Source organism: Triturus cristatus, chromosome 5_2 (genome assembly GCF_964204655.1).
Source record: "Triturus cristatus chromosome 5_2, aTriCri1.1, whole genome shotgun sequence".
Taxonomy (NCBI): domain Eukaryota; kingdom Metazoa; phylum Chordata; class Amphibia; order Caudata; family Salamandridae; genus Triturus; species Triturus cristatus.
Genome location: NC_140588.1, coordinates 1,099,354,047 through 1,099,379,429, shown reverse-complemented (window position 1 = coordinate 1,099,379,429; position 25,383 = coordinate 1,099,354,047). Strand labels below are relative to the sequence as shown.

Sequence of the window (25,383 nt, the reverse complement as noted above, 5' to 3'; positions counted from 1 at the left end):
AGACTCTGCGTCGGTACTTACTTGTAGGTACCACTAAAAAATCACTTCATAAACACAACGGCTCTTTTTAGAGCCCCCTAATATCTAAACACTTAAATCTGCATTTAATTTTATTTTTAATTTTTTTTTACCGTACGCGTACGGTAAGCTTACCATACGCGTACCCCGCGATTTTTTTTTAAAATCAATAAATGTTTTCTTTGTACTTTTCTGTCCTTCTATGACCCCCTTACAAATGTTAGGGGGTCTGTAACTCTCCTCCTTGCCCCCTTTTCTTGTTATCACTCTTTTTGTTTATGATTGAAACACACGAAATGGCGGCCGCCGCTTCCTGGTTTCGGCCGATTCGAATGTTTACTAAGATCTAAGAGCCAATCAGAATCGCGCTCGCGCACGCCACCGTACGCGTACGGTAAGCTTACGGTAAGCGTACCGTACGCTGGCTCAGATATATATATTGATTTAAAGGCTATTTTCTCAGGACCTACTGAACATATTTACACCAAACCTACAAAAGGCACTTCCTTGACCTGAGGACTACCTCTGCCAAATTTCTAGTAATTCTGTTCAGCCGTTCGGGCTGTAGCCCTGTCTAAAGGTCCTATGGAAAAATGCATGGGAAAAACGCGTTTTGGGACCCCCCTTTTATCTCAGCCCCCGCTTGACGAATCCCCCCGAGACTTTCAGGGTAGGAGCGGAGCGTAGCGCCCCACCTATTTTGAGAAATTCGCGAGGATTCGTCGACCGGCGCCAAAGTTATTCAAAATAGAATGTTGCGGATTTCCTATGGAAAAGGGGTCCTAACTATAACTACCTACTGGCGACCGCCAGTAGGTAATATATATATATATATATATATATATATATAGATATATATATGAAAGGATTTTCCTGTGTTCAACCCCCAAGAGTGTCCACCAAGTTTCAGAGGGTCACAGAAAGGCAGCACACCAAAGCAGCAAATCCAGGTCGGTTTTGTAGTTTGCTCAATTCATTTTTTTTGGTTTTTTTTGTTTCCTTCTTTCTTTTTCCTTATTACAAAAAACAAAGTGCAGAGTGCATCAGGTAACAAAAAAGCGACCTACGCGTTTCGGCCAAGGGCCTTCGCCCAGGTCATGTGATGAACAGTGAGGGGTGTTTAAAAAGGGGTTGGTTTGACCCGCCCCCAGTTTGACCAAAAAAAAACCAAATTCCATTAAAAGAAAAGGTGCATCCCACGGGGAAAGTAATCAAAGTGATTGTTTTGAACTACAAACATTTTTCGAGATTCCGCATAAATGCATAAATAAACATGTAAAGTACTCAGTTCAGATTACATTATGTGGCATCTGTGCTTTTCATTACAACGGAAAAAGGAAAAAAGTGAAAGGTAAAAGAGAAGGCATCTCATGAGACTAAGATTGCAAACATTCTATATGTATAGAAATTCCAGGTTGAGGCCTCGCGCCCGGTACAAGACAAGATGTATATATATAAAATAAATCATCACGTCAGTTGTAAGTACAGTTTAGCAAAACTAAAGTGTATCAGAGATATTATAATAACTATGTTGAATTCTATCTATGAAGTATAGTAATTGTTAGGAATCCCAAAGTGGATGGTGGTCGTAACTATGTTGGATTCTATCTGTAGAGTATAGTAATATTTGGTCATCCAAAGGTAAATAATACGTGGAATTCATAATTATCCAAAATGGTCTAATTGTGGTAAAGTACCAATGTTTGTGCTAAGACCATTGTGTAATGTCTCAATACATAAGGTTGTATGAAGTGTGCTTACATGTGGAAGTAGCTATGCTCTGTCTTGAGAAAGAGTGCTGGGAGCTTGCAAAGACCCAAAGTCTACTGCACCAGTTCAGATATGAATCATATTCATTGCAATCATGTTTGCATGATGAGTCAATTTCAAATGTTCTTTGAAAAACATAAATGTAACGGTGGTGCATTCAGTTTGCCAATTGCACCAAAATAACATAATTGCAAAGTTTTGTCCATATAAGAACATGATATAGACAAGCCTTAATGGTTAATATCTCAGAAGTGTATGACAAGATTATATATTGATTTTCCTTTATGGTTTTGTGTCCATTGATTGAAATTGTTACTGATCTTCATAAAAAATTATGTAGCTCAGCATCTCCATTTAAGCCCCATGGCAGTTCAGTTCCTTTGAGAATGATCCACTTTGATTCTGCTTGTCTGAGGAGGTGGTCACGATCTCCCCCTCTGATATTTTGAGGGATGTGTTCGACTCCATAATATTTTAGATTGTCAAAGTTGCCATCATGGACACTCCAAATGTGTTTTGAAATTGCGTAGGAGAAATCTTTGTTCTTGGTAGCTCTTAGATGTTGTAAGATTCTCAGTTTGAGTTTGTTCACAGTACTGCCAATATATTCCTTTCTACATTCACATTTGAGAGCATAGACCACATGCGTGGTTTCACAAGTGATCCTCTCTTTGATGATCTTATATTCGCCAGTCAAGATGTCGATTTTCTGTTTGTTCAAACCATGACGGCAGGCTTTACATTTTGAACACATGAAAAACCCTTTGTGGTTAGCCACTGGAATTTACCACCACCTTTTTCACTCCTTTGATGGTGGCTGTGAACTAGGATATCATTCAAGGATGAAGCTTTTTTGTATGTGATGTTGAGATGGTCTTTTGTCGTTTCTTTAAGATCATCATCTGTTCTCAAAATTTTCCAGTGGTTTTGAAGTTTGTTTCTAATGATGTTACTAGATGAATTGAATTGAGTGATGTATCTTATTGTGTTGTTATCCAAGTTTTCATTCTGTGCAGAAACAGTTCTCTTAGGCAATAGTGTGGTCTCTCTTTTTTGTTGTGAAGCTCTTAATTTCGCATTATCCAACACCACTGCTGGATATCCTCTGACTAGGAATCTCTGGTACATTTCATCTAGTTGGGAAAGAAATTCTTCTTCTTCTGAGCAGTTCCTCCGTGCTCTTAAAAATTCTCCATAGGGGACACTCCATTTTAGACATTTGGGCTGTGCACTATTTGCTGAGGTTGATTTGCGAAACAATGTGGTGCAAATCTTTTGGTTTTCAATATAGACATGAATATCCAGATAATCAATCATAGTTTTACTGATGTTGTAAGTAAATTGAAGTTGAAAAGAATTATTATTGAGACCCTTGAGGAAGATGTTCAGATCCTCTGTGTTTCCTTCCCAAATTAGGAACAGGTCGTCTATATGACGTACCCAGAGTACTATGTGCTCAAACATGTCCTTTTTTTTTTCGGAACAGATTTGCTCTGCCTCCCACATGCCCATGGTGAGATTCGCATAAGTGGGAGCAAAAGAGGTCCCCATGGCTGTACCTTGACGTTGTTTATAATATTTTTTATCAAAAATGAAGACATTGTTCAAAAGGCAGAAGTGTAACATTTCTATTAACATGTTTGTTTGTTGTAGCACATTTAGTGATCTGGATCGAAGGAATGATTCACAGGATTTAATACCATCTTCGTGCCGAATTGAGTTGTACAATGTCGACAGTTATCATGGTATATTCATCTTTCCAGGGTATATTCGAAATCCTGTTCAGGAAGTCCATTGAGTCTCTACGATGGTAAACCTAATACAAATGGAAATAAGAAGATATCTAGGAATCTCGAGGTGTTTCCAAGTAGAGAACCACATGAACTGACAATTGGGCGACCAGGTGGATTATCTAAACTTTTGTGTACTTTTGGTAGTACATAAAATGTAGGCGTTATTGGATGTTTGATCAATAAGTAACTCAATTCATGTTCATCGAGTAATCCCACCTGGTGCCAGTTTTGAAGTTTTAGGTGGTAAGTTTTCATGATTGACGGCATTGGGTCTTCTTTGAGTCTTTCGTAGTTTGATGGATCATTCAGTTGACGTTTAATTTCTAGATAATATTTTTGTTCATCCATGACTACTACGTTGCCCCCTTTGTCGGAGGGTTTTATTACGATTTTGTCGTCACTTTTTAGGTCGTTCAATGCCCATCTGTCATCCTGGGTCATGTTACCATAATTTTCATGATTCTTTCTTCTTTCTTTGATGTAGATTGTCCGTAGTTCTTCAGTCATTAGTTCCTGAAATATATCCACTCTATTGCCTGCTGGTAGTTGTGGACAGAATCGTGATCTGGGTTTGCATTGGCTACTAATAGTTAAATTTGTTTCAATTGCTATGGTTTCAAAGATCTGTGTATTCGTTCTGTCCATTATGTCTACTGGTGTATTGGTATCATTTTCAGATAATAGATTGTGTGCTGTTGTTAAAGGCACAAGGTCGTTCAGAGTCAATGGTATCAGAGATTCTGATGTTTGATGGGTCTTGGTTTTTATTGGTATTGAAGCAAAATATTTTTTAATTTCAATTTTTGACAGAAAAGATACAGATCAACCCTGGACATTGCCAGGTCCATATTGTTTGAAGGACAGAAGGTTAGTCCCTTATTCAGAAGATGAAGATGCTTGTTGGTTAATTTTTTTGAGGAAAGATTGATTACTAGATTGTTCTTGTAATTCTCTGGAGACTTTACTTCTTTTGATCTCTTGTTTTTTTGAATTTGCCTCTTGCCCCCCGTCTGGTTCTTTTGGGTGATTTTCCGTTTTCTGCGGGAGGCCTCTTCCCCTTCCCCGTGTCGTCATTCTTACCAGACGCATTTCCCCGGAAAGATCCAGGCCCAATCGGTTCGTTGACGTTCCTTCATCGCCTGAGCTCACTTCTGAGCTCTCTGCGCTTGATATTCTGACAGTTTCTTCACGTGTTGTTATCTGGTCTAGGGCCCGATCCATTGATTGTTTTTTATAGTTCGCATCATATCTTCTTGCGAAGGTGTAAACTCTTCCCGTAGCGTAATCGATTTTATCACGTTGAAATTTTCGAATTTTCTTTTTCTGTATCTCTTCTTCGTGTTTGTTCAAGCGCTTCTCCATATCCTCAAACGCTTTGGTGCCTTCAGATGTCTTCTTGAAATCCTCCAGTGTTTTTTCTAACTCTTTAATTATTTGCATAGTTTGTGATAATCTCCTTTCATCATGTGTTATTAACGTGTCAATTAACTTCATAGAGCATTCATTTGTGTCTGATTGCCATTTTTGAAGCAGATCTTGGTCCAAATCGCTTAGAGTCGGTAGGACAAAAATCCTTAGACCTCTAGGGACTCTTTTGCAATCAATATATTTTTTAAGAGTAACCCTTTCCCACCACTTGTTGATCTCTACTGTTCTTGCTTGTTCTAGTTCCTTGAGTAATTGTTTTGGTGAGCTTTTTGATTCTGTTGACTTGGCATTATGCTGACTATGTCCCACTGTTAGTTCACCTTCGTCATCAAACATATCTTTTAGAACTTGTTCTCGTTTGGTCCAACGGTCGGCCATTGTTTTTTATCATACATATTTTGGGATTTTCTTTGAGGCGAAGACAGTGGTGGAGATTCTGATTTGGATTCAATATCTTGTTGTTTATTGAAAAAAGGGTTCTTATGGATATACTGGTGGATTAAATGTCTTTATTTCCCACTCCTGGAGTTTTGTTTTACAAAGATTCCTATACTTGTGTTTGTTAGCCTTGTTATCATGAGAATACTATTATTTTTATATTTTTTATCTCGTCAAAACGATAAATGTTCAAATTGAAGTCAATCCGTAGCAGGAGAATCGAAGCGTTTTTATAACATGTGTTAGTTCCCCCGTAGTATTGCACACTTTGTTCCTGATGCAAAAATAATTCACGAAAGAAACATGAGCATTGTGGCTGCTGTTTCGGCAGACGGAATCACACACTCTGGTGACAACAAGGATATTTCTTCCGAGGTCGCCTCGTGATTCGCGTTGATTCTGGACTAGAGAGACCAGAGACCCTTTCGCGTTTTTTCTAAGGTGATTGATACGAACGGGCTTGGAATCTTGGGGACGGCGCTCGGCCGCCGAGTGGGGACTGAGAGGCAAAACTGCCGTAGACCCCCCCTAGATGTCAGAGACACCTGCCGGTTGCTGAAAGCCCACAGCCCCCACCACAGAGCCTCCCGCCTTCCCGAACGCAATTAACCCGTTACACATTACCTTACTTATTCACTGGGTCCCTGGTTCTGGAGACAGGCGTCGTTACCAGGAATCCACCACTAAAAGAGATGCCGCTCAACGTCCAGGTGCAAAGCCTTCGTGGTCTGACACCACGTACTATAGGAAAGGATTTTCCTGTGTTCAACCCCCAAGAGTGTCCACCAAGTTTCAGAGGGTCACAGAAAGGCAGCACACCAAAGCAGCAAATCCAGGTCGGTTTTGTAGTTAGCTCAATTCATTTATTTTTGTTTCCTTCTTTCTTTTTCTTAATTACAAAAAACAAAGTGCAGAGTGCATCAGGTAACAAAAAAGCGACCTACACGTTTCGGCCAAGGGCCTTCGTCCGGGTCATGTGATGAACAGTGAGGGGTGTTTAAAAAGGGGTTGGTTTGACCCGCCCCCAGTTTAAACCAAAAAAACAACAAATTCCTTTAAAAGAAAAGGTGCATCCCACGGGGAAAGTTATCAAAGTGATTGTTTTGAAATACAAACATTTTTCGCGATTCCGCATAAATGCATAAATAAACATGTAAAGTACTCAGTTCATATTACATTATGTGGCATCTGTGCTTCTCATTACAACGGAAAAAGGAAAAAAGTGAAAGGTAAAAGAGAAGGCTTCTCATGAGACTAAGATTGCAAACATTCTATATGTATAGAAATTCCAGGTTGAGGCCTCGCTCCCAGTACAAGACAAGATGTATATATATAAAATAAAACATCACGTCAGTTGTAATTACAGTTTAGCAAAATTAAAGTGTATCAGAGATATTATAATAACTATGTTGAATTCTATCTATGAAGTATAGTAATTGTTAGGAATCCCAAAGTGGATGGTGTTCGTAACTATGTTGGATTCTATCTGTAGAGTATAGTAATATTTGGTCATCCAAAGGTAAATAATACGTGGAATTCATAATTATCCAAAATAGTCTAATTGTGGTAATATATATATATATATTCACAGAAAAAACCATAGGTTTCACACACGTTATAGTTAGGGATTAGTATTTAAAAAACCTTGCAAATTCACAGAAAAAACCATAGGTTTCACACATGTTATAGTTAGCTAGACATTTCACTCGTAAAAAACCATTGAAATTCCCCCGTTATAGTTAGTTCAGCTAACTATAACTCGCGCGCCCGCAATCCACTGCTGATGACGTCACATATTACATCACTCATGACATGGTCAGTGACATCACTGATGACATCACTGATGACATCTCAAATGACATCACTGATGACATCACTGATGACATCATCCATTGAGTATGGGTTTCTGAACAATTTTAATATGTTTAATATATATAGGGAAAGGCCTGTTGAAGAATGTGTGGGTGTACAAGTGTGTAATTGGATGATTTTCTGTGGTGCGTAACTAACTCTATAAGTGAGTCATTAAATGTATCTTACTGCAGACTAGTGACTAAACTGTGTAAATGTCTGTATGATTCTGTATGTTGGTGTATAAGTGTATAAGTGGCTGCATGGTTTTGTGAATACCTATATGAGTGTCTATATGAGTTATTGATTGCTTGTCTCAGTGTCTGTATGGGTTCCTGAGTGTTTGTGTGGGTAGGGTGTGTGATGACTCTATGCATAGATGTGTGAGTGGGTGATTCTATGTGTGCATGTTTTTAAGAGTGCATCTGTGATGGACTGTATGGTTGACTGAGTGTATGTATGGGTGTGTTAGGGATTGAATGTATATCTCAGTGGTACATTTGTGACTAACTACATATGTGAAAGGCAGTATATGTGCGAGTATATAAGTGGGTAGATGTGAGAGTGTGTGATTGTGAGAGTGACTGTATGGATGAGCGTAAGAATGTGATACTATTTTTATGAGTAAGTGAACTTGAGTGTGTATAACCACATAGGTGAGTAAATGGGAGTGTGATTATTTGCATGACTGAGTAGGTGTGAGAGTACCTCTATGGATGATTGGTAGTGTGTGAGTGTCTATATAGGTGTATAAATGCATATGATAGTTTTGTATATTATGACTGTAAGTATGAGTGACTGTACAGGTGAATGAGTGGAGGTGTATGTAGACCTAAGAGTTAATAAGTGGGTATGTAGTTATTGGTATTGCAGTATGTATGGTTTTGAGAATGGAACTCTTAAATTTTGAGTCGGTGTATCAAAGGTTATATTAGGGTGTGAGAAGATGTGATAATTTATCACATGGATGACTTCATCATGTGTGAAACCTATAGTTTTTTCAGTGAATTTGCAAGGTTTTTTAAATGCTAATTCCTAACTATAACGTGTGTGAAACCTATGGTTTTTTCAGTGAATTTGCAAGGTTTTTTGAAAGCTAATTCCTAACTATAACGTGTGTGAAACCTATGTTTTTTTTAGTGAATTTGCAAGGTTTTTTAAATGCTAATTCCTAACTATAACGTGTGTGAAACTTATGGTTTTTTAAGTGAATTTGCAAGGTTTTTTAAGTGCTAATTTATGAATGTATTATTATATTTTTTAAATATTTATTTAACAATAAGCTACCTATATATATAGTTATAGATTAACTTTATACTGTAATATGGAATGGCTCAGTTTTATTTTTTTGTTTAATTTGTCAGATACCGACAGTGCCAAGAAACCAGTAGCACTGAGAAAACCTTTTTGAATTAACAACTATGAGATTGAGGTGCCAAATTTTCCCAATCAGGGTAACCTTATCACGAAAATAGCACCCTCTGAGTTATCAAGGACTATACTATAAATATTCACCTTTCCAAGTGTGCTGACTATCGAAAAAAGGTGACTTCCGCAGAATCGCCTGTGGTGGTGCCTTATGACTGCTCAGCTAGGACATGAAAATCGTTAATATGCCAGATTCTTTCAGTGGAAAGGTGCTCAGGCGATCTTTTTATGCTTCTCCCTAGTTTACCATATAGAAAATGCTTTAAATTACGTTCTGATGTAGTCTCTTATCCTCTGTGACAGCTTCTTCATGATGGACCTCCATCCTGTGGATTCAGCAGAGCTTCCAATCAATCGCGGTGTCTGCTCACCTTCCTTGTTGCACAAATGTGAGTACCAATCAGCTCCTGGATGCTTGCCAAAATGTTACTTGAATACAAAATGCCTTACAAAAAACAAGAGACAAGAGGCGTTTGGCAAAACAGGAGCAGTTTTTTTTTTAAATACGTAGGCCAGGAGAACAGTTACAGGCACAGGGTCCGAAGACTGTCTCAATTTACAATTGGTCTGTGGCTTTTATACTGTTAATTGTAGGTGTTAAAAGTTTCTTGTGATCCGTATATGGTGCGGAATGTAGGTTACAGCTTTTGGAATTAATTGTATAATGTCAACTACTGGTGGGCCTCAACCTTGCGTGGACACAATGTGGCCAGTGGGTAACGTGTCTAGATGTCCGACGTGGAGAGTGTGTGATCACTGTGTGTGCTGTGTACTGATTGGCTATATGTTCCTAACTCCTGTGACATCTGACTTTATGGTGTTTTAGGAGCAGGCGTACCCCATCCGTTATATTTACTTAATCTCCCTTGACCATTGAAATGTTGCTATGCCTATGTGTGGGAGTAATCTAAGGTTTCCAGCTTGTGTGTTTGTCTTCCGGCTATGTGCCATTACATCTGTGACCTATCAATCAGTAACCCTGGGCCTAGTTCTCAGAACTTGCCTGACTATGCATTTGTGAGTTGGGGTTATGTGAAGTTTACAACGGGTGATTTAGTCAACAAGGATGTGATTTAATTCTCATAAATAAATGTATAATTTTCCACATTAGCATTGACTTTTTCCATATTAGCATTACACCCCAATATGACGAACGAACTGCAATTCATTTTTCGGCAGCGTATTACCAGTATCAGAAATTGTCCTAATTTGAGAAAAAAAATAACATATCAACACATATTTTCTCATTTTTCTGCCTAGTTACAAGTTTATTCAGCTCTTTTGTAGACTACACCTGTCAAAATCCAGAACTTATTGCTTTCCAGAAAGAATTAAACACATACTTCTTCTGGAAGTACTTCCCTGACCAACCCCTCTTTCATATCCCTTCCCTATTTAATGAACAATGACCACTCCATTATTGGGAGACAGCTCTGCTGCTTTGTGGCTAGGACCACACTGTAGAAGTATGTTAAATAAATAAATATAAATAATAAACAGTAAAACTGTTCGATTGTTCACCGCTTGTATTTTTAAGAGATATCAAACACTGGACTAAGGAGTCCAAATGCTCCAAAATGATGTAATCTCTCAGTGATTGTCTGATCTCTCTCACTAGAAATCTTACCTTCTCTTTAATTTTTACTAAGATATTATAGTTTGCATTTTGTCTTCTTCGTACTTGAAACAGTCTGTGACATAGACCAGTCTATTTCTGTTTATCTTTCAGTCTCTTAACCATACCCCTCTGTTTCTTTGGAATAGATATGGGATCATATAGATCATCCGTTGTCTGATTCATAACACTCTACACACTCTAAGAAATATTTCTGTGGACAGAAGACACCATTAGTCTTATATTAAAGGGGATCGAACTGAAGACACAATTTATTTTATTGATAATGCTAACACTATGAAGTATATAGGTTGTGAAGTTTGATGTAGCACTGAAGCAGCCATCCTGCAAATTGTTTATACAACACTATATTTACTGAACAAAAAGTGCCTTCAGCATGCCCATCCTTCTTATCCCCTCACTGTTTGAATGCGAAACCATAACATCATACTTAGCACACTCAACAATAGAATGGGCTTAAATGGTGCATTATCTACATTCATTGAAAACTGATCTGAACAATTAAAATAGAGCAATAATCTTTCAGCTCTTCGGCGCTAGGTCTGGTGGTTCTGTAAAGCCCTTTCTGTTGTCAGCACTCTTTAATCTGTACTAACATCCTTTTGCCATGCTTCTTAATCAATTTCAAATATTGTATAATCTATATGTAGATGATACACAACTACACCGAACAGCATTGTCCATAAAAGGTATATCACTACTAGAGCAGACTCTTGAAGAAATTGAGTCCTGGATGTCTTTTCCCATATGAAATAAAACATCTCATGATCAAATCTGTATTTATTTTATCTTTTTTGTATGAATATGTTTTATTTTATCCTACTTCAATCTTGACTAGACTCACTCTGTACTGGACTGCAAACCTCACATTATCGAGTATCTTCTCACAAGATAAAAACAAAAACACACATATACATGCATACATTCACACACACAAACAAATACAGAGATGCAAAGACATACAAATGTCACAGCAAAGGTCCCCCAGTATTAACTTACATTTATTTGAGGAGTTTAAGCCAAGATACTTGGATTTGACTTTAAAACATGGCATCTGTTGTTCTTCAGGTGTGGCTCTGGGCTGGGTTCCCTTTCATGGTGATGGTTGTTGGCCGACTTTACACCAGGTCAGAACAGGTGTTAAATCACTGCTGCCTTAATGCATGTTTTGTGATCTTTTTGCCGAACTGGCTAGTCGTTGAGAATGTTGTGACGTGGTGTTGTCGTAGCTTTTTGCATGGGAACGCCTACTCTGTATCTCATTAGCGTTAGTTGCCGGGGGTCATCTGTTGCAATGTTTTTTGCAGCTGCTATCACAGGGAAACTGGTGGTATTGGCTGTTTGCACCAGCTTGTGAATCGGGCGATAAATTTCCTGCCACTTTGGCAGCGGTAAAGTTCCGAAAACTCGGCAATACGTCCTTGAGAATATGCCCCATTGAGTCCTGGATGTCTTTTCCCATATGAAATAAAACATCTCATGATCAAATCTGTATTTATTTTATCTATTTTGTATGACTTTAAAACATTGGTTCAATCACAAATCATAGTCATGCTCAACTTAAGGAATACTTCACTCATGGGTGCCTCCAAGGTAAACAAAGCTTTGCTTATATCTGTCCCACAAGTAAAATGCTTAAACACAGTACCCAATTCTCTTTTTGTCAAATAGAACTTAACTTATTCATCTATGTATTAAGGCAAGCATTACACAGCCACAAGTGTCTGACAGGGACAGTCATGGACCACTGACTTTTTCCTTTTGAAGACTCTGCAACTTCTTCCTCTGTGTGGCATCGTTGCCGCAACAGCTTGCAGCATCTTGGATCTTGTGATTGGTGAAAAAGTCCACAGACATTTGGTAATTTCTCTGCTTCTCTACAGGGCTGAGTATTTGTTATTGAGAAGAACGTGCAAGATCCTTTAAGGAAAAGGAGTGCAAGGAAAAGGTCAATATGTAACGTGCTGTTCTTCTTTGTTTTCAAAAGATGGCAGGCAGAGCAAGGACACAGCTACTTTGCTTTGTTTTCACAATGAGCACTGTAAAAGGGAGTCCAAGACATGGCCAATTTTCAAAGAGCAAGAGTTCTCTGCTTTTATGAAAAGTGCTAGGTGACACAGCAGAGGTAAGTCCTAATCTTGCCAGTCCAATTGCACACAGCAGACATCACACACATATGCGGTGACATCACATGCATACGTTTCTATGTTGTGACCTTTTTTCATTGAATTGGTTGGCAAAACACAGGAAGACTTTACACATTTAAGCTTTGCATTAAAATGAAAAAATAATTCTCTAGGCTATTTAAAAAACAGGTTAAAGACGGATGGCACAAATTAGCCACCATCTGCTCTGAGATGGCGAAGGTATTTAAAAAAAGCATACTGCTGGTTGACAAGCATTTAAACACAAATTTAGACTTGATGAACATTTACTGTGTCTGTGGCCCATATTTCTTTTCTCAGCAAGGCCTCAGGCATTGCATTTATAATTTTTTTTGACTCATTTCATTAAACGTATAACGCACTGGAAAGACGATTTAACTAATGACTGCTGAAAGTATGTTCAACCATCCACATCCTTTATAACTTTGAAACATTGGAAAACAATATATGACGAGAATCTTGTGCTTATTAGAAGAGAAGAATTTTCTGCAGCCAGGAAAGAAGCTGTCTACATTACAATTTGGGTGTAGAAGGCAGGAGTATTTTGAATGTGTGGACTCCTATAAGCAATGCTGAAGGATAACTCATTGTATTATATTAGATGTCTGTTCAGATGCTTGAAAAACATTTAGGGCCATAGATCAATATAGTTTTGGAGCTTCATAAATTCACAAGAGTCCAGGAGGAAGTCTCAAAAAGTAGGAACATATGTGACATCTGGGACTAAATTTACAAGCACATGGGATGTCTGTACTCTCATTGATTTGTTGATCAGGGATCAATGAGTGAGATGTATCAATAGCCAGAAAGTGAAGGAAAAAAATCTTGCTTGTTATTAGTATTACTGACCTTAAAGAGGCATTGGCTATAATTTAGGGACTGGAAAACACCTTCTCTTGGGTATGGGAGAGACTACAGGACCAAATATGTAAATTAAATGAGTAAATCTTTGAATGTGATTCCAGCATTTGATTGCCGATACATCTGGCAATGATTATAAAAAATCTTCCAACAAATATTGTTGTAAACAATACAACACATGTTACAGGTGTGAAAGAGAGGGTCATCTTTATTATGGTCTCTGGTGTTTTGTCAGTTCAGCGACACTTATGAAATGTAGAAAAAGAGGCCATTATGCAAGAGTATGTCATAGTGAGAAAATGCATAACGTAAACTGTTTTACAATTGAAAAAGGGAACTTTGAGCATAAGAGAAGACAAGGGAGTTGACAGAGAACCCATAATAATGCCTGCATGTGAAATCAAAGTTGAGGGTAAAAAACTGATATTGGTGGTGGATTCAGGTTCACCTTTGATATAACTCATGTAATTATGCAACATTACACCAAAATATCATAGTATAAATGTGAGAAATTATGCAAGGACCATGCATCCAGAATTCAGAGTTATTTACTTAGTGCAAAAGGCCTCCTTGTGTCCAAAGTGGACTCTATGATCCATTTTGTGCTAAGAAAATAGTGCTAAATGTAACAGAACATGAACTGCAGCAGCCAACAGTCATCAGGCTCCCTGGCTAGCTAAGTTCATTGTTCCTTTGCTCCTGTGGTAGGATTTGTGTGCCCAATTACTCATCATCATGTCAACAGGCCTAATTGCAAAATGTTCAATAATTTTGCATCTAAAGAGTAATGAAAAATGTCTCTGAATACTTAGGTGCAATAAAAAGTTTGCCCCAGACTACTTTTACAATGATAGGTAACAAAATATTTTTGGTGAAGATAATATCCAGCTGTCCCCTCTGACATAAATTCCATGAGATATGGGGGCAGGAGAATTGAAATACAAGGTTATTCTTTTATAAGATTTCAATTTCAGTGTAGGGAATTAATGGGCAATTTATATTTTGCCAGGTGTTCGAACAAGCTGCTTGCGTCGTGAAATCAAGTTGATGCAGGGAAAAATTTGAATCACAATTCATTTTAATTCGTCCTTTTCTTGACCAACTCAGAACTGGTCAGTGATATTTGGTTAGAGTTCTCCAAAATATTTGTTGATGAATTTGGATTGCCTAAATGTTTCCAGCATAACATTATCTTGAAGAAAAATATAGTACCTTGTTTCCATAAAGTGAAGGAAGTCCAACCATGATGTTAGCCCACTCAAAGAGGACCACATTGCTTTAGAAATTTGAACTGGTTTGCTCTAACGGTTTTAGCACATAACAATGGATGAAAGAACTAAGAATGTGTGTCGATCTAGATGAATTGAATAAGTATATTTGGGTAGATCGCCAGCCTTTGCAAATATTTCTGAGACACTCGCCAAGTAGAGGAAACAGTAAGAGCCTGCTGGAAGTTTGAAAACAGTGATAAGAGTAAAGCCACAATCACCACTCCTCTTACATCAGTAGAAATTCCTTCTGAGACATGGCTATAATTTGGAATAGATATCATTGGTACATTTGAACTGTTGTCTCAAAATAAACATTATGGGCCCGATTCACAGAACTAACTTAAGACAAAATCCTAAACTTACTCCCATTTTGGTATTCACAGAAGGCACTTACTCATTTCGGTATTCACAGAAGTTAGGAGTCCTAACTTTAGGACTCCTAAATGCCTTCTGTGACTACTGAGAGTTTTAAAGTTAGGATTTTTCTCCTAAGTAGTCCTAACATTACTACTCCTAAACTGAGAAAAATCCTAACTTTAAGACTTTCGGTATTCACCGAAGGCATTTAGGAGTCCCAAAGTTAGTAGTCCTAACTTTACTACTCCCAACCTGGGAAAAATCCTAATTTTAAGACTTTCGGTATTCACAGAAGGCATTTAGGAGTCCTAAAGTTAGTAGTCCTAACTTTACTACTCCTAAACTGGGAAAAATCCTAATTTTAAGACTTTCGGTATTCACAGAAGGCATTTAGGAGTCCTGAAGTTAGGAGTCCTAACTTTATTACTCCTAAACTGAGAAAAATCCTAACTTTAAGACTTTCGGTATTCACAGAAGGCATTTAGGAGTCCTAAAGTTAGGAGCCCTAACTTCTGTGAATACCGAAATGAGTAAGTGCCTTCTGTGAATACCAAAATGAGTAAGTGCCTTCTGTGAATACCAAAATGGTAGTAAGTTTAGGATTTTGTCTTAAGTTAGTTCTGTGAAATGGGCCCTATGTTTTTTTTGGTTGATTAAACATCCAACTGGGTGGTAACTAAGTGTGTTACCCAGTGAACACAAGACCTTGGATTGCTTTCCTCAAATTGACATTTTCTCAGACACATAGTCTAAGTTACATTGTCACGGGCAATGGGCAGCAATGGTTTTGCAAAGAATTTGTGAGTTTGGGGAAGTCTGTCAATAGCACATTTGAAAACAACACTATATTTGGCACAAGAAAATGCTCTAGCATAACATTTGAACAGACTTATGAAAAGTTGTATCCCAATGTTAATTGCCGCCATAATCCCGCTAAATGTATTTCGCTAGAAACCTGTTGGGCACACAATAACACAGCTAACAGTGTTTCCTTAGAATCTCAATTTTTCTCTCTAAAGGCCAAACTGTAAATTTAGTCTTGCATGGTTGAAGTTAGAAAGAATGAGTTAAGAAGATAGGATAGAATATAAAAAACAATATAAATCTAGGTATGATGAAAATAATTCAGTGGTAAGAGAACAGTAGAAGGTTGTAGATGTGGTTCTGGTGAAAAGACCTTGGCTAATAAAGAAAGGGCTATTCAGATTCATGGCACCCTTGGTATAAGTAAGGTAAAGACAATGTCGCTGATGTGGACTATGATGATGCTTGGAGAATGTCCAGGTTAGTGAAGTTTAATGATGCTCACAGAAAACTTGTTTATGGAACCTTCACAAAGAATGACAGCTCTATTTTGAGAAGCAATAATGATTTATTTGAAAATCCGAAGGAACAGACAGCAGACTAATTGGCAATAGGAGTTTGTAATGGGATAATACTTGTCTCATTGTATCTGTACAAGATTTAAAATGCAATTTCCTTCCAGTTAGGGTTAGTTATTTTTGCTTTGTTTCCTGCATTTTATTGGTAATAATATATATATTTTTTAAGCACTTCAAAGTTTAATATTTTAGGGGAGGAATCAGTGTGAGGGTTTTTGGCATGTCTAATATTGTGATGCTGCTACACTGCAGCTAGGAATCCTGGACGCCATATGCTTCTAATTCTATTGGGTGTTCTTTTGAGGCAGATGCAAACTGGCTATGATATTGCTGGTGTTTATGGTTCTCAATAAACACAAATAAAGGACCCTAAACGTACCTGTTGGACTCGGCCCTCTTTGCATGGTCATCCACAAAGGTTTTCCCTTCACCCTCCTGTTTCCTGTGCTTTTCATCACTGCTAACCAGTGCTAATGTGCTTGTGCTCTCTCTTTTAAATTTGTAACATTGGGAAACAACTGAATTGCACTGTAAAGTGGTACTACATGTACCCACGACCTGTAAATTAAATGCTACTAGTGGTCCTGCAGCACATATTGTACCACCCACTTAAGTAGCACGTTAAACATGTCTCAGGCCTGCTATTGCAGCCTGTATGTGCATTTTAAACAGCATTTTTGACCTGGCAAAATAAACCTTTTTACCAGACCTAATATTTCCACTTTAATACATAGAAGTCACCCCTAGGGTAGGATCTAAATATCCCATAGAGCGGGGTACATTTTACTTTAAAAGTTTGACATGTTCTTTTAAGTTTTATATATCTTACTAGTGAAAAGTTCTTAAATTCGTTTTTCACTATGGCAAAGCCTACCTCTCCAATAGGATAGCATATGATTTAATTATTATATCTAGTATGTGGTAACTTTCAATTGTGAGCATTAAGTATGGCCCAGTGTGGTGCCTAGGAATTTGTATTATAAAAACCCTCTTTAATCTTAAAGTTAGATTTTAAGTCACAATTCTGAAAATACCACTTTTAGAAAGTTGGCATTTGCTTGTCCTAACTCTTTGGTGTGTGCAGCCTGTATCCTGAATCCCATGATTGAGGGTAGCTGACTGTTGGTCTTTGTGTATTGCTCCCAGATGGTGAGACAAAGGGGTAATATGTGTCAGCAGGATGGCCAGTCTCTGGCTTGAATAGGGGGCGGAGCTGTCACCTACCACACTTGCACATCACCAAAGCTCTCCATGAGCAAACCGACAAAGGGTTTGACACCAGTATGCTGTGCCCCCAGAAAAGCTGGGTCCTGGGCAACTAGGCAGGAAATTCCACACATCACCGGGGTGGAAACCATTAGAACATTCCACCACCAGGTATAAATAGTGGACCTTTATTCCCAAATCATCAGATCACTTGTGGACCTGTGGACTCTGCCAGGAAGAAGGACTGCCCAGCTGTGAAGTCTGCCTTGCTAACCTGCTTGCCGATCAAGGACTGCTTTTGTGCCCTGCAGACTGCTGTTGCTGCACCAGGATTCTTCTGCTGCTGTGAACCACATGCTGAATCCAGCCTACTACCTGCGTGGACCCAGGACTCCAGTAAATCTCCTAGGGTCCAATGGTCAGTTGTATGGCCACCTGTTCTAAGCAAAAGGGACATAACGGCTTCTTTGAAATTGGTGCATCTTGAAGGATCTTGATGCACCTGAACCCGGCGCAACTCACCTTTGACTCTGATCCAGCACAACACATCTCATCATTGATGTCACAGAATCTCAGTGCAAGTCCTTGCAAGCTCCAATGACTCCCTCGAAACCAACGCGGGACATCACATTGCACCTCTTCATCAACAGCTGAATCTACCTGATGCATCTTCATGAAGAGGGGCCAACGACCTACTGCTCAATGATGCACCTTGATGCCTGGACCTTGCATCGCGGCTCCTCAACGACTGCTCTTCAATGCTGTTCCACGCAGCTCGGTGCAAGGACTTCACATCTCAATGCCCTGGCCCAAAAGGTACGTTCTGTTCAATTCCTGCATCCAGTACTCGCTTCATCACAGTCAGCCTGAACGTGGACCCCAACTACTGTGGTTGGTGCTTTTCCCTTCTTAGTGCTTAACTTTCACAAAACCTTTAAAATTGCACATGTCCAATTCTACTAATTGGGTTTTTGCCATTTTGGTGTCAAAAAGTTTATTAAATTTAACTCTATTTTTCTAAATTTGGTGTGGAATTTACTTGTATTGTGTTTTATCATTAATACAGTCTGAAATGCAGCATCAATACTTTACACCTTGCCTGCTTGCTTTGTACGAATCTACCAGAGGTTTAAGCAAAGGTTAGTTTGGGGTTTGCTGTTGTTTCACCTGACAAGAATGCTGATTGCTGCTTGTTCCTACCTCAACAGTTAACCCAATTTCCTACACTACCTTATTGAATTAATCTGTTCATTAAGATGCACATAACATTTGGTTCAAGAAAATAAGAACAAATGCTTTAACATGCCTAGGAAACACCCCTAAAATCTGGAAACTGTAATCCATACATTCCTGTCTGCTGCTCAATATATATGCCCATGCATAACTGTTTACTGCACCATATCGGTTTTACTGTCTTTAAGTAAACGTTCACACTATCACCTAACATGTATACGTGTTCTTTACCTTTTTTATGTATTTTACGATTTATATAACATGAGGTCCACTGTAAACAGACTTTGTAAACTCGTCATCCTGAGTTGGGGGGGGGGTTAGCTCTTAGCCTAAGAGAAACTAATCTACCCATCTTTGTGATTACAATTTTTCCACAAGCTACCAGAAGGTGCTTCACTGTATAGCTGATAGCTATGACTATATATTCATGATTCGTTGTGACAGCTTGAATATCAGGCTACAATGATGCAACAATACCTGGGCTTTATACTGGGAAAAGATTCTGATTTAGAGTTTGCTGAATATGTCACGTGTCAAAAAGCAGTGGATGTTGTGTTCATCCCATTCACAGTATATAGTACATCTTTACTCTCTAGATAGGGAAAATAGGAAAACCAGCTCTTTTTGACAGATGTAATCCATCTCCCAAGCTCTAAATATGACATACACAGATGAAAATGGTCAGGGTATTCAATAAATCAATCAATAGACTTGTAGAGTGCGATGTGTCACAGGTGAAGGTATCCAGGTTTAGCAGGGACCAAACTCTCAGTTAAAGAGAGATCCTGAGGTGAAAGGGGGAGGCCATTTCAGTCCCTGGCTGCGAGGTAGGAGAAAGAGTGTCTTCCCTTTCTGCTGTGGCGTATGCAGGGGTTGTGAGTAAGCACCATGAAGGCAGAGCGATGGTGTCTGGAGGGTCTGTGAAATCTCAGGTGATGGTTGATGTAGGCAAGTACAGAGTCGTGCAGGGTCTCGTACAAGTAGGTGAGAACCTTGAACTGGCATCTCCTGTGTACAGGGAGCTAGTGGAGTTCTCTCAGGTGGGGGCTGAAAGCGATGCGATGAGAGAGATCAAGTACGAGTCTTGGTGCAGCATTCTTGATGGTCTGTAGTCTTTGAACGAGAAGGTACTCGAATTTAGTGAAAGTGTTGATTAGATCCCAGATCTCGATGGCGTGTTTGCAGAGTGCAAAAAGAACAGATGATGTTCGCAATGCTGAACAAATTAAACATTCACTCCACTCACAGATCTGGGTTAAATCCAATGTTTTTTTGCTCACAGCTCCATTCCAGTTTGGACCCAGCCATTTGCAAATCAGTCTTGACCCTACTCCCCATGGGAAAGTCCAGCCCAAAATGCGAGGCCAGGTACTCCCTGCACCAGGAAGCAAGCATCCTGGAACCAGTTTCGGGGTATCACCCCTCATCAGACCATTCCCAATGAGAAAGAGGGATAAGATGAAAACTAGAGCAAAAGACAGGAAGCTGAAGTGAGCAGAGCATGAGCATAAGAGCGCCAAACCCAAAAGGAAAGCTGAGAATGAAGCAAGAGGAGGAAAGTGTAAAAAGGAGCGTAAAATTGGCGGAAGCAGCATGGAATGGATGGGAAGAAGAGTGAAAAGGGAGAGAAAGAGGGGCAACCAATAAGAGGCAAAGAGGGAGTAGAGAAAGTAAAGAACAATATTAGGAGATTTGCTGTAAAATATGAGGCAGAAATGGAAATCAAAGAAGAATGCAGCAGAATGGAAGGTCTGAAGGATAAGCAGGAGAACCCAGATCCTGTAGTTGGCCTGAAGGCCACTCAGAGGTAGGTTGAGAGCTGGGCCTGGCACTTGCTGGGCATTTACTATAAGAATAAAAGAAAATTGCTGTTTTTATCCAATAGATTAAGTAGCATTACAATAACCGCTCTCAAAACAAGCAACAATATGAATGCATGGTTACTGAAAGAGTCATACATTCATTGACATTTTGTTTAGCGTATTCTTTAAGCTTTCAGAGTCCTTTGCTAGCCTTTTTATTGCATCAGAAAAAGCTCCCTCTCAGGTGAATCCCTAAATGTCTGTAAAGGCTTGGCTATTAATTCCAAATAAACTTTGGGTGTAGGATGTATAAGTTCCATATAGGATTATTGTTGTACTGTTAAATGTGCTTCTTCTGTATATAGTTTATTCTCTATGATGTCACCTTTAGAATCTCTGTGTTGCCTAGGGATTGAATGCATTGGTTCAGTTGGTCCTTTCTGCTGACCCTGGTGGTGCTGCTCTCTACTGGCTTCACGACCATGTAGTTCTAATAAATACGTATATGTATTTATAACTGTTTCTGCCTCAATTACTACAAATTGATTGGCGACGATTTTTCGAACTACAAGGTCACCCTTGCTACCCTGAGTGCCAACAACTTTGCAGCTTTCTGCATGAATCGAGAAGGAAACAGCAAGCAAACCTGCCGTTTCAAAGGTCAATAAGATGATTGCCTTTCCCTTTGCTTCAACTGTTTGGGAGCTTTAGATTTTGTTCCCAAGTACCTAACTCCTGAAAACGACGAAATGATAGGAGCTTGCGTTTTTTTTTTGTTTGCCTGCCGTGTTGTGCTTATAGACATTTACCTCACACCACATTTCAGGCTCAGTGCTGTCTGTCTTCACGCAAACAAGTTATCATTCAGTGTATTTTGCACATTGCCGTGCACTCGGCATTTTTCAAAGACTTACCTGACACTTACATTTCTCTGCTTCCCTTGGCAGCCGGGAACGCAGACAATTATTCTTTCACTACGCGGACATTTTTATACTGCCATTCTCTTTCAAGCTCTTAGTTGTACATCCTACATCAGCGTTCCAGCTCACAGTCATACGCTCAACGCTCCTGAGATCGTCACTTTGCGTTGCAGCGGCCATTTTGGAGGTGGTTTCTATGACAAGGGCTTTGTGTATCACGAGGTGATACACACACCCACTCATTTATTTCAAGACGTGCAGAGTTTGTGTTTGCGTTGCAGTGGCCATTTTGGGAGGTGGTTTCTATGACAACAGCTTTGTGTATCACACAGTGATACACACTCCCATTCATTTATTTTCCAGACGTGCACGGTTTGAATTTCTGTCATCTTTACCAATGCGATTTTGCAGCGGGCATCGTTTCCAAGTCAACCAGTTGTCTATCACGCGGTGATACGCACACCCACGCAGGAATTAACATTTTGCATCATTTTTTCATATATTATGCGGTGATATACACACCATATGGTGCTCTACAGTCATCAATATTCAAGTGCACATCCCTTCTTATTGTGTATTACATGGTGATACACACACCAATTGGCTTTATAATCTTCATCCTTAACCCATTTAGAGTTACATTATTCTAATATTATGGGTTTACCCGTAAGGATGTGTGTTAAACAGTGACATACACACCACTGATTAATCTTGACATTTTTATCACAGTGACACTGGTTTTCCTTTTATTTTAATTGCATAGTGTGTGTTACTTATGCATGTCTAACATTCTTTCCATTTTCCTTTTATATACATAATAACGTTGTCTTTATCTAATTTCTTTTCTCCTTCAATTCTTAAAATGTGTACAAGCTGTCAACCCTCCTCCTTCATTCCTGGACACTCCAGGTGAACCTCCAGTCTGATGGAAAATCTGGTTTGATGCTTTCGAAACGTACTTAGGGGCTAAAGGAGCATCAAGATATGCTGCTGATAAAAAAAATGCCTTCTTCTTCACTCACTGTGGTTTGAAGGAAGGTCTATTTTCAAACATTTACCCACCCTATCTCCAGAAGAAAGTGATGGTCTAGATGAGTTTCGAGAAAATGTTTTGTAGTTAAAAAGAGGATTCGATGAGCAACCCAGTCTTATGGTGTTAAGACACAAATTCTTCAGGAGGAAGCAATTGGATGATGAAGATGTTGATTTGTATATCTCTGCTTTGAGGAGACTGGCTGAAGTTTGTAAGTTTTAACATTTCACAAACCAACTCATAACAGACCAGTTTGCTTGTCAATGTAGAGACAAAAGCATTAGACAAAACCTCCTAGGCCTAAGAGACCCCTCACTTGATGAGACAATCAAAATTGCTAAAAGTATCAAGATTTCAATGACGTCTCTCAAAGAACTTGTGGACGAAAGTAGTGACAAACGTAATGAAAGTGTTAACGCTATTAAGATTAGTAAGCCTCATACCAAATCGAAGAATGTTTCTAACAAACATTTTCTGAAGTCTGTCAAACCTGAGTGAATAAATCCTAATATTTGCCTTAGGTGTGGCAACCCCACTCATACCAAGAATAGTAGATGTCTTGCTATTACTGTTGCATGCAATTTCTGCAAGAAAGTAGGGTATTTTGCCAAGGTTTGTCCAAAGAGGCAAAACTCAAAGAAACCTGTTGTGTGTGTGGTTGATTCTGACTGAAAGTGATTCAGAGGGGGGTTCTGTAATTTGCAAAGAGAGTGATTTAGTTTCACAGAATGCAAACAAGCATATCAGTTTCTCTTATGAAGCTGTTGAAGGTGATCCTTCTTCTTGTGTAGACCCTATTGCAGACATAGGTGTTGGGGACAAAGTTCTTCCCCTACTGGTAGACTCAGGTGCCCGTATTACGATGATAATGAAGAAATTGTTTGTGGAGACATGGAGACAATCAATTGAGTTGTCCCCTCCAGATTGATCACCCGTGTCTCATGAAGGACGCAAGATTGATCTTCTTGGATTTTTTCGAAGATGAAATGTCTTTTAAAGGGAGGAGCATAAAGGGCAACATTTATGTTGCTTTCAAAGGCTTAAACATTCTTGGGTGGTTTCACCAGGGCTTATTTGGTATGATATTGAAGCCTGGCACACTTGAACAAGTGTTAGTGGTGGAGTGACATGATGACACAAAACAAAATGACACTAAACAAAAGTGGATAACCAAATTTCCTTCCATGTTTGGGGATCATCTAGGTAAGATAAGTGGTTTCAAACATACGATTGTGATCAAGAATGGTGCTGCACCTGTCAAACAGAAACTTAGAGGAGCACCTTTTAGCGTTAGGTCTGACTTGGAGACGGCGCTCAAAGAGTTGTGTGTTAAGGGAATCATTGAGCCGGCCGAGTCCTCCTTGTGTCTTTCTCCCTTGGTGGTGGTCCGTAAGAAGAATGGTCAACTCAGGGTCTGTGTCGACTTGAGATCCCTTAACAAGGAGATATGGATTGATTCTCATCCCCTACCAAAAATATCTGATTTGTTTGCTGCCATCAGGGGAGCTAAGTGCTTTTCTAAACTTAATATTGCATATCATCAGGTGGAGCTCCACCTGGAATTCAGACACCTCACTGCCTTTGTATCTCCTTTAGGCACTTTCCAGTACCATCACATGCCTTTCAGGCTATCCTCTGCAACCTCTGTCTTCCAAAGGGTCATGGGCAATATCCTTAGATGTTTAGACTCCTTTCTGGTGTTTCAGGATGATGTTCTAGTCTTTGTACAAGAGACCCAAACTTATGATATTGTTCTTCATAAAGTTGTATCTTTATTCAAAGAGCATGTTGTTGTTCTCAAATCAGAAAAGTGTGAGGTTGGTTGCTACAAAGTGGAATACCTTGGACATGTTGTGTCTCAAGAAGGTGTGAGTCCCAAGCCAGACTTGTTAGAAGCCATCATCACAACTGCTCCTGCTCCATCAGACAAGAGTGGTATTAAGTCCATGTTAGGGCTTTGTGAATGCTATTCAAAATTCATTCCTTACTTCGCCACCATTGTTCGCCCCATAAGTGCCCTATTAAAAAAAGGGCTGCCCTTTGAGAGGAGTGAAGAGTGTGGGCTTGCATTGGAAAGTGTGAGATTGTCTAATTGTCAAGCTCTTTAACCTTTTGATCCCAATCATGATTGTTATATCACTGTTGATGCCAGCCAAGTCGGTCTAGACTCTATGTTAATTCAAATTGTTGATGGTGTTGAGCAAACCATTAGGTTTGCCTCTAGAGTTCTGAGAGCTGCCGAACATCAATATTCAGTCATTGAGAAGGTGCTGTTGGCTTGTTGTTGGGCCATACAATAGTTTCACCCTTATGTGTGGGGTAAGCATGTTTTACTCCTTACGAACCACAAACCTCTTGTGAACATTCTGGGTGAGTAAGTGCTGCACACCTAGGATTCTTAGAATGGGCACTAGACTGTTGCAGTATCAGTTTGATGTCAAGCACATTGCTGGCATAAAAAAAATTCAGGGCAGACTTTCTTTCTAGGTTTCCAGTTAGCAAAAATGAACAAGACAACATTAAGTTTAATTACCTTGTTGACGAAGATTGTGAAGATTGTGTTGTTGCCACTCTTGATATCCCTGAACTTAAAGTAGGGTCAGAAGAGGAATGAACATCCGCTTTTCTAGCTGATTCCATTCTTCATGATGTCTGTGAATTAGTTAAGAATGGTTGGCCGCGTGAAAAAGTTCTCTCTACATCATTACAACCCTTTTGCAAGATTGAAAGTGAGTTATCCTTAGAGGATGGTTTATTGATGAGAGGTGAGAAACTCGTTCCGCCTTGTTCT

At 39.2% G+C, this 25,383-nt stretch overlaps 1 protein-coding gene across 2 annotated transcripts in view; it reads right to left on the bottom strand.

Annotated features, from left to right (window-relative positions):
• LOC146829762 (nicotinamide N-methyltransferase-like) overlaps positions 1–25,383 on the bottom strand; it is a 61,279-nt gene that overhangs the window by 18,563 nt on the left and 17,333 nt on the right. Inside the window, exon 3 of one of the 2 annotated variants that reach the window (XM_085606726.1) lies at positions 11,349–12,282. The exons of the other annotated variant lie outside the window; for it this stretch is intronic. Coding sequence (XP_085462852.1) covers positions 12,240–12,282 — 43 coding nt within the window. The 3' untranslated portion in view covers positions 11,349–12,239. Of the gene's footprint in view, positions 1–11,348; positions 12,283–25,383 lie in introns of those variants that run through there. 2 annotated transcript variants of the gene reach the window in all.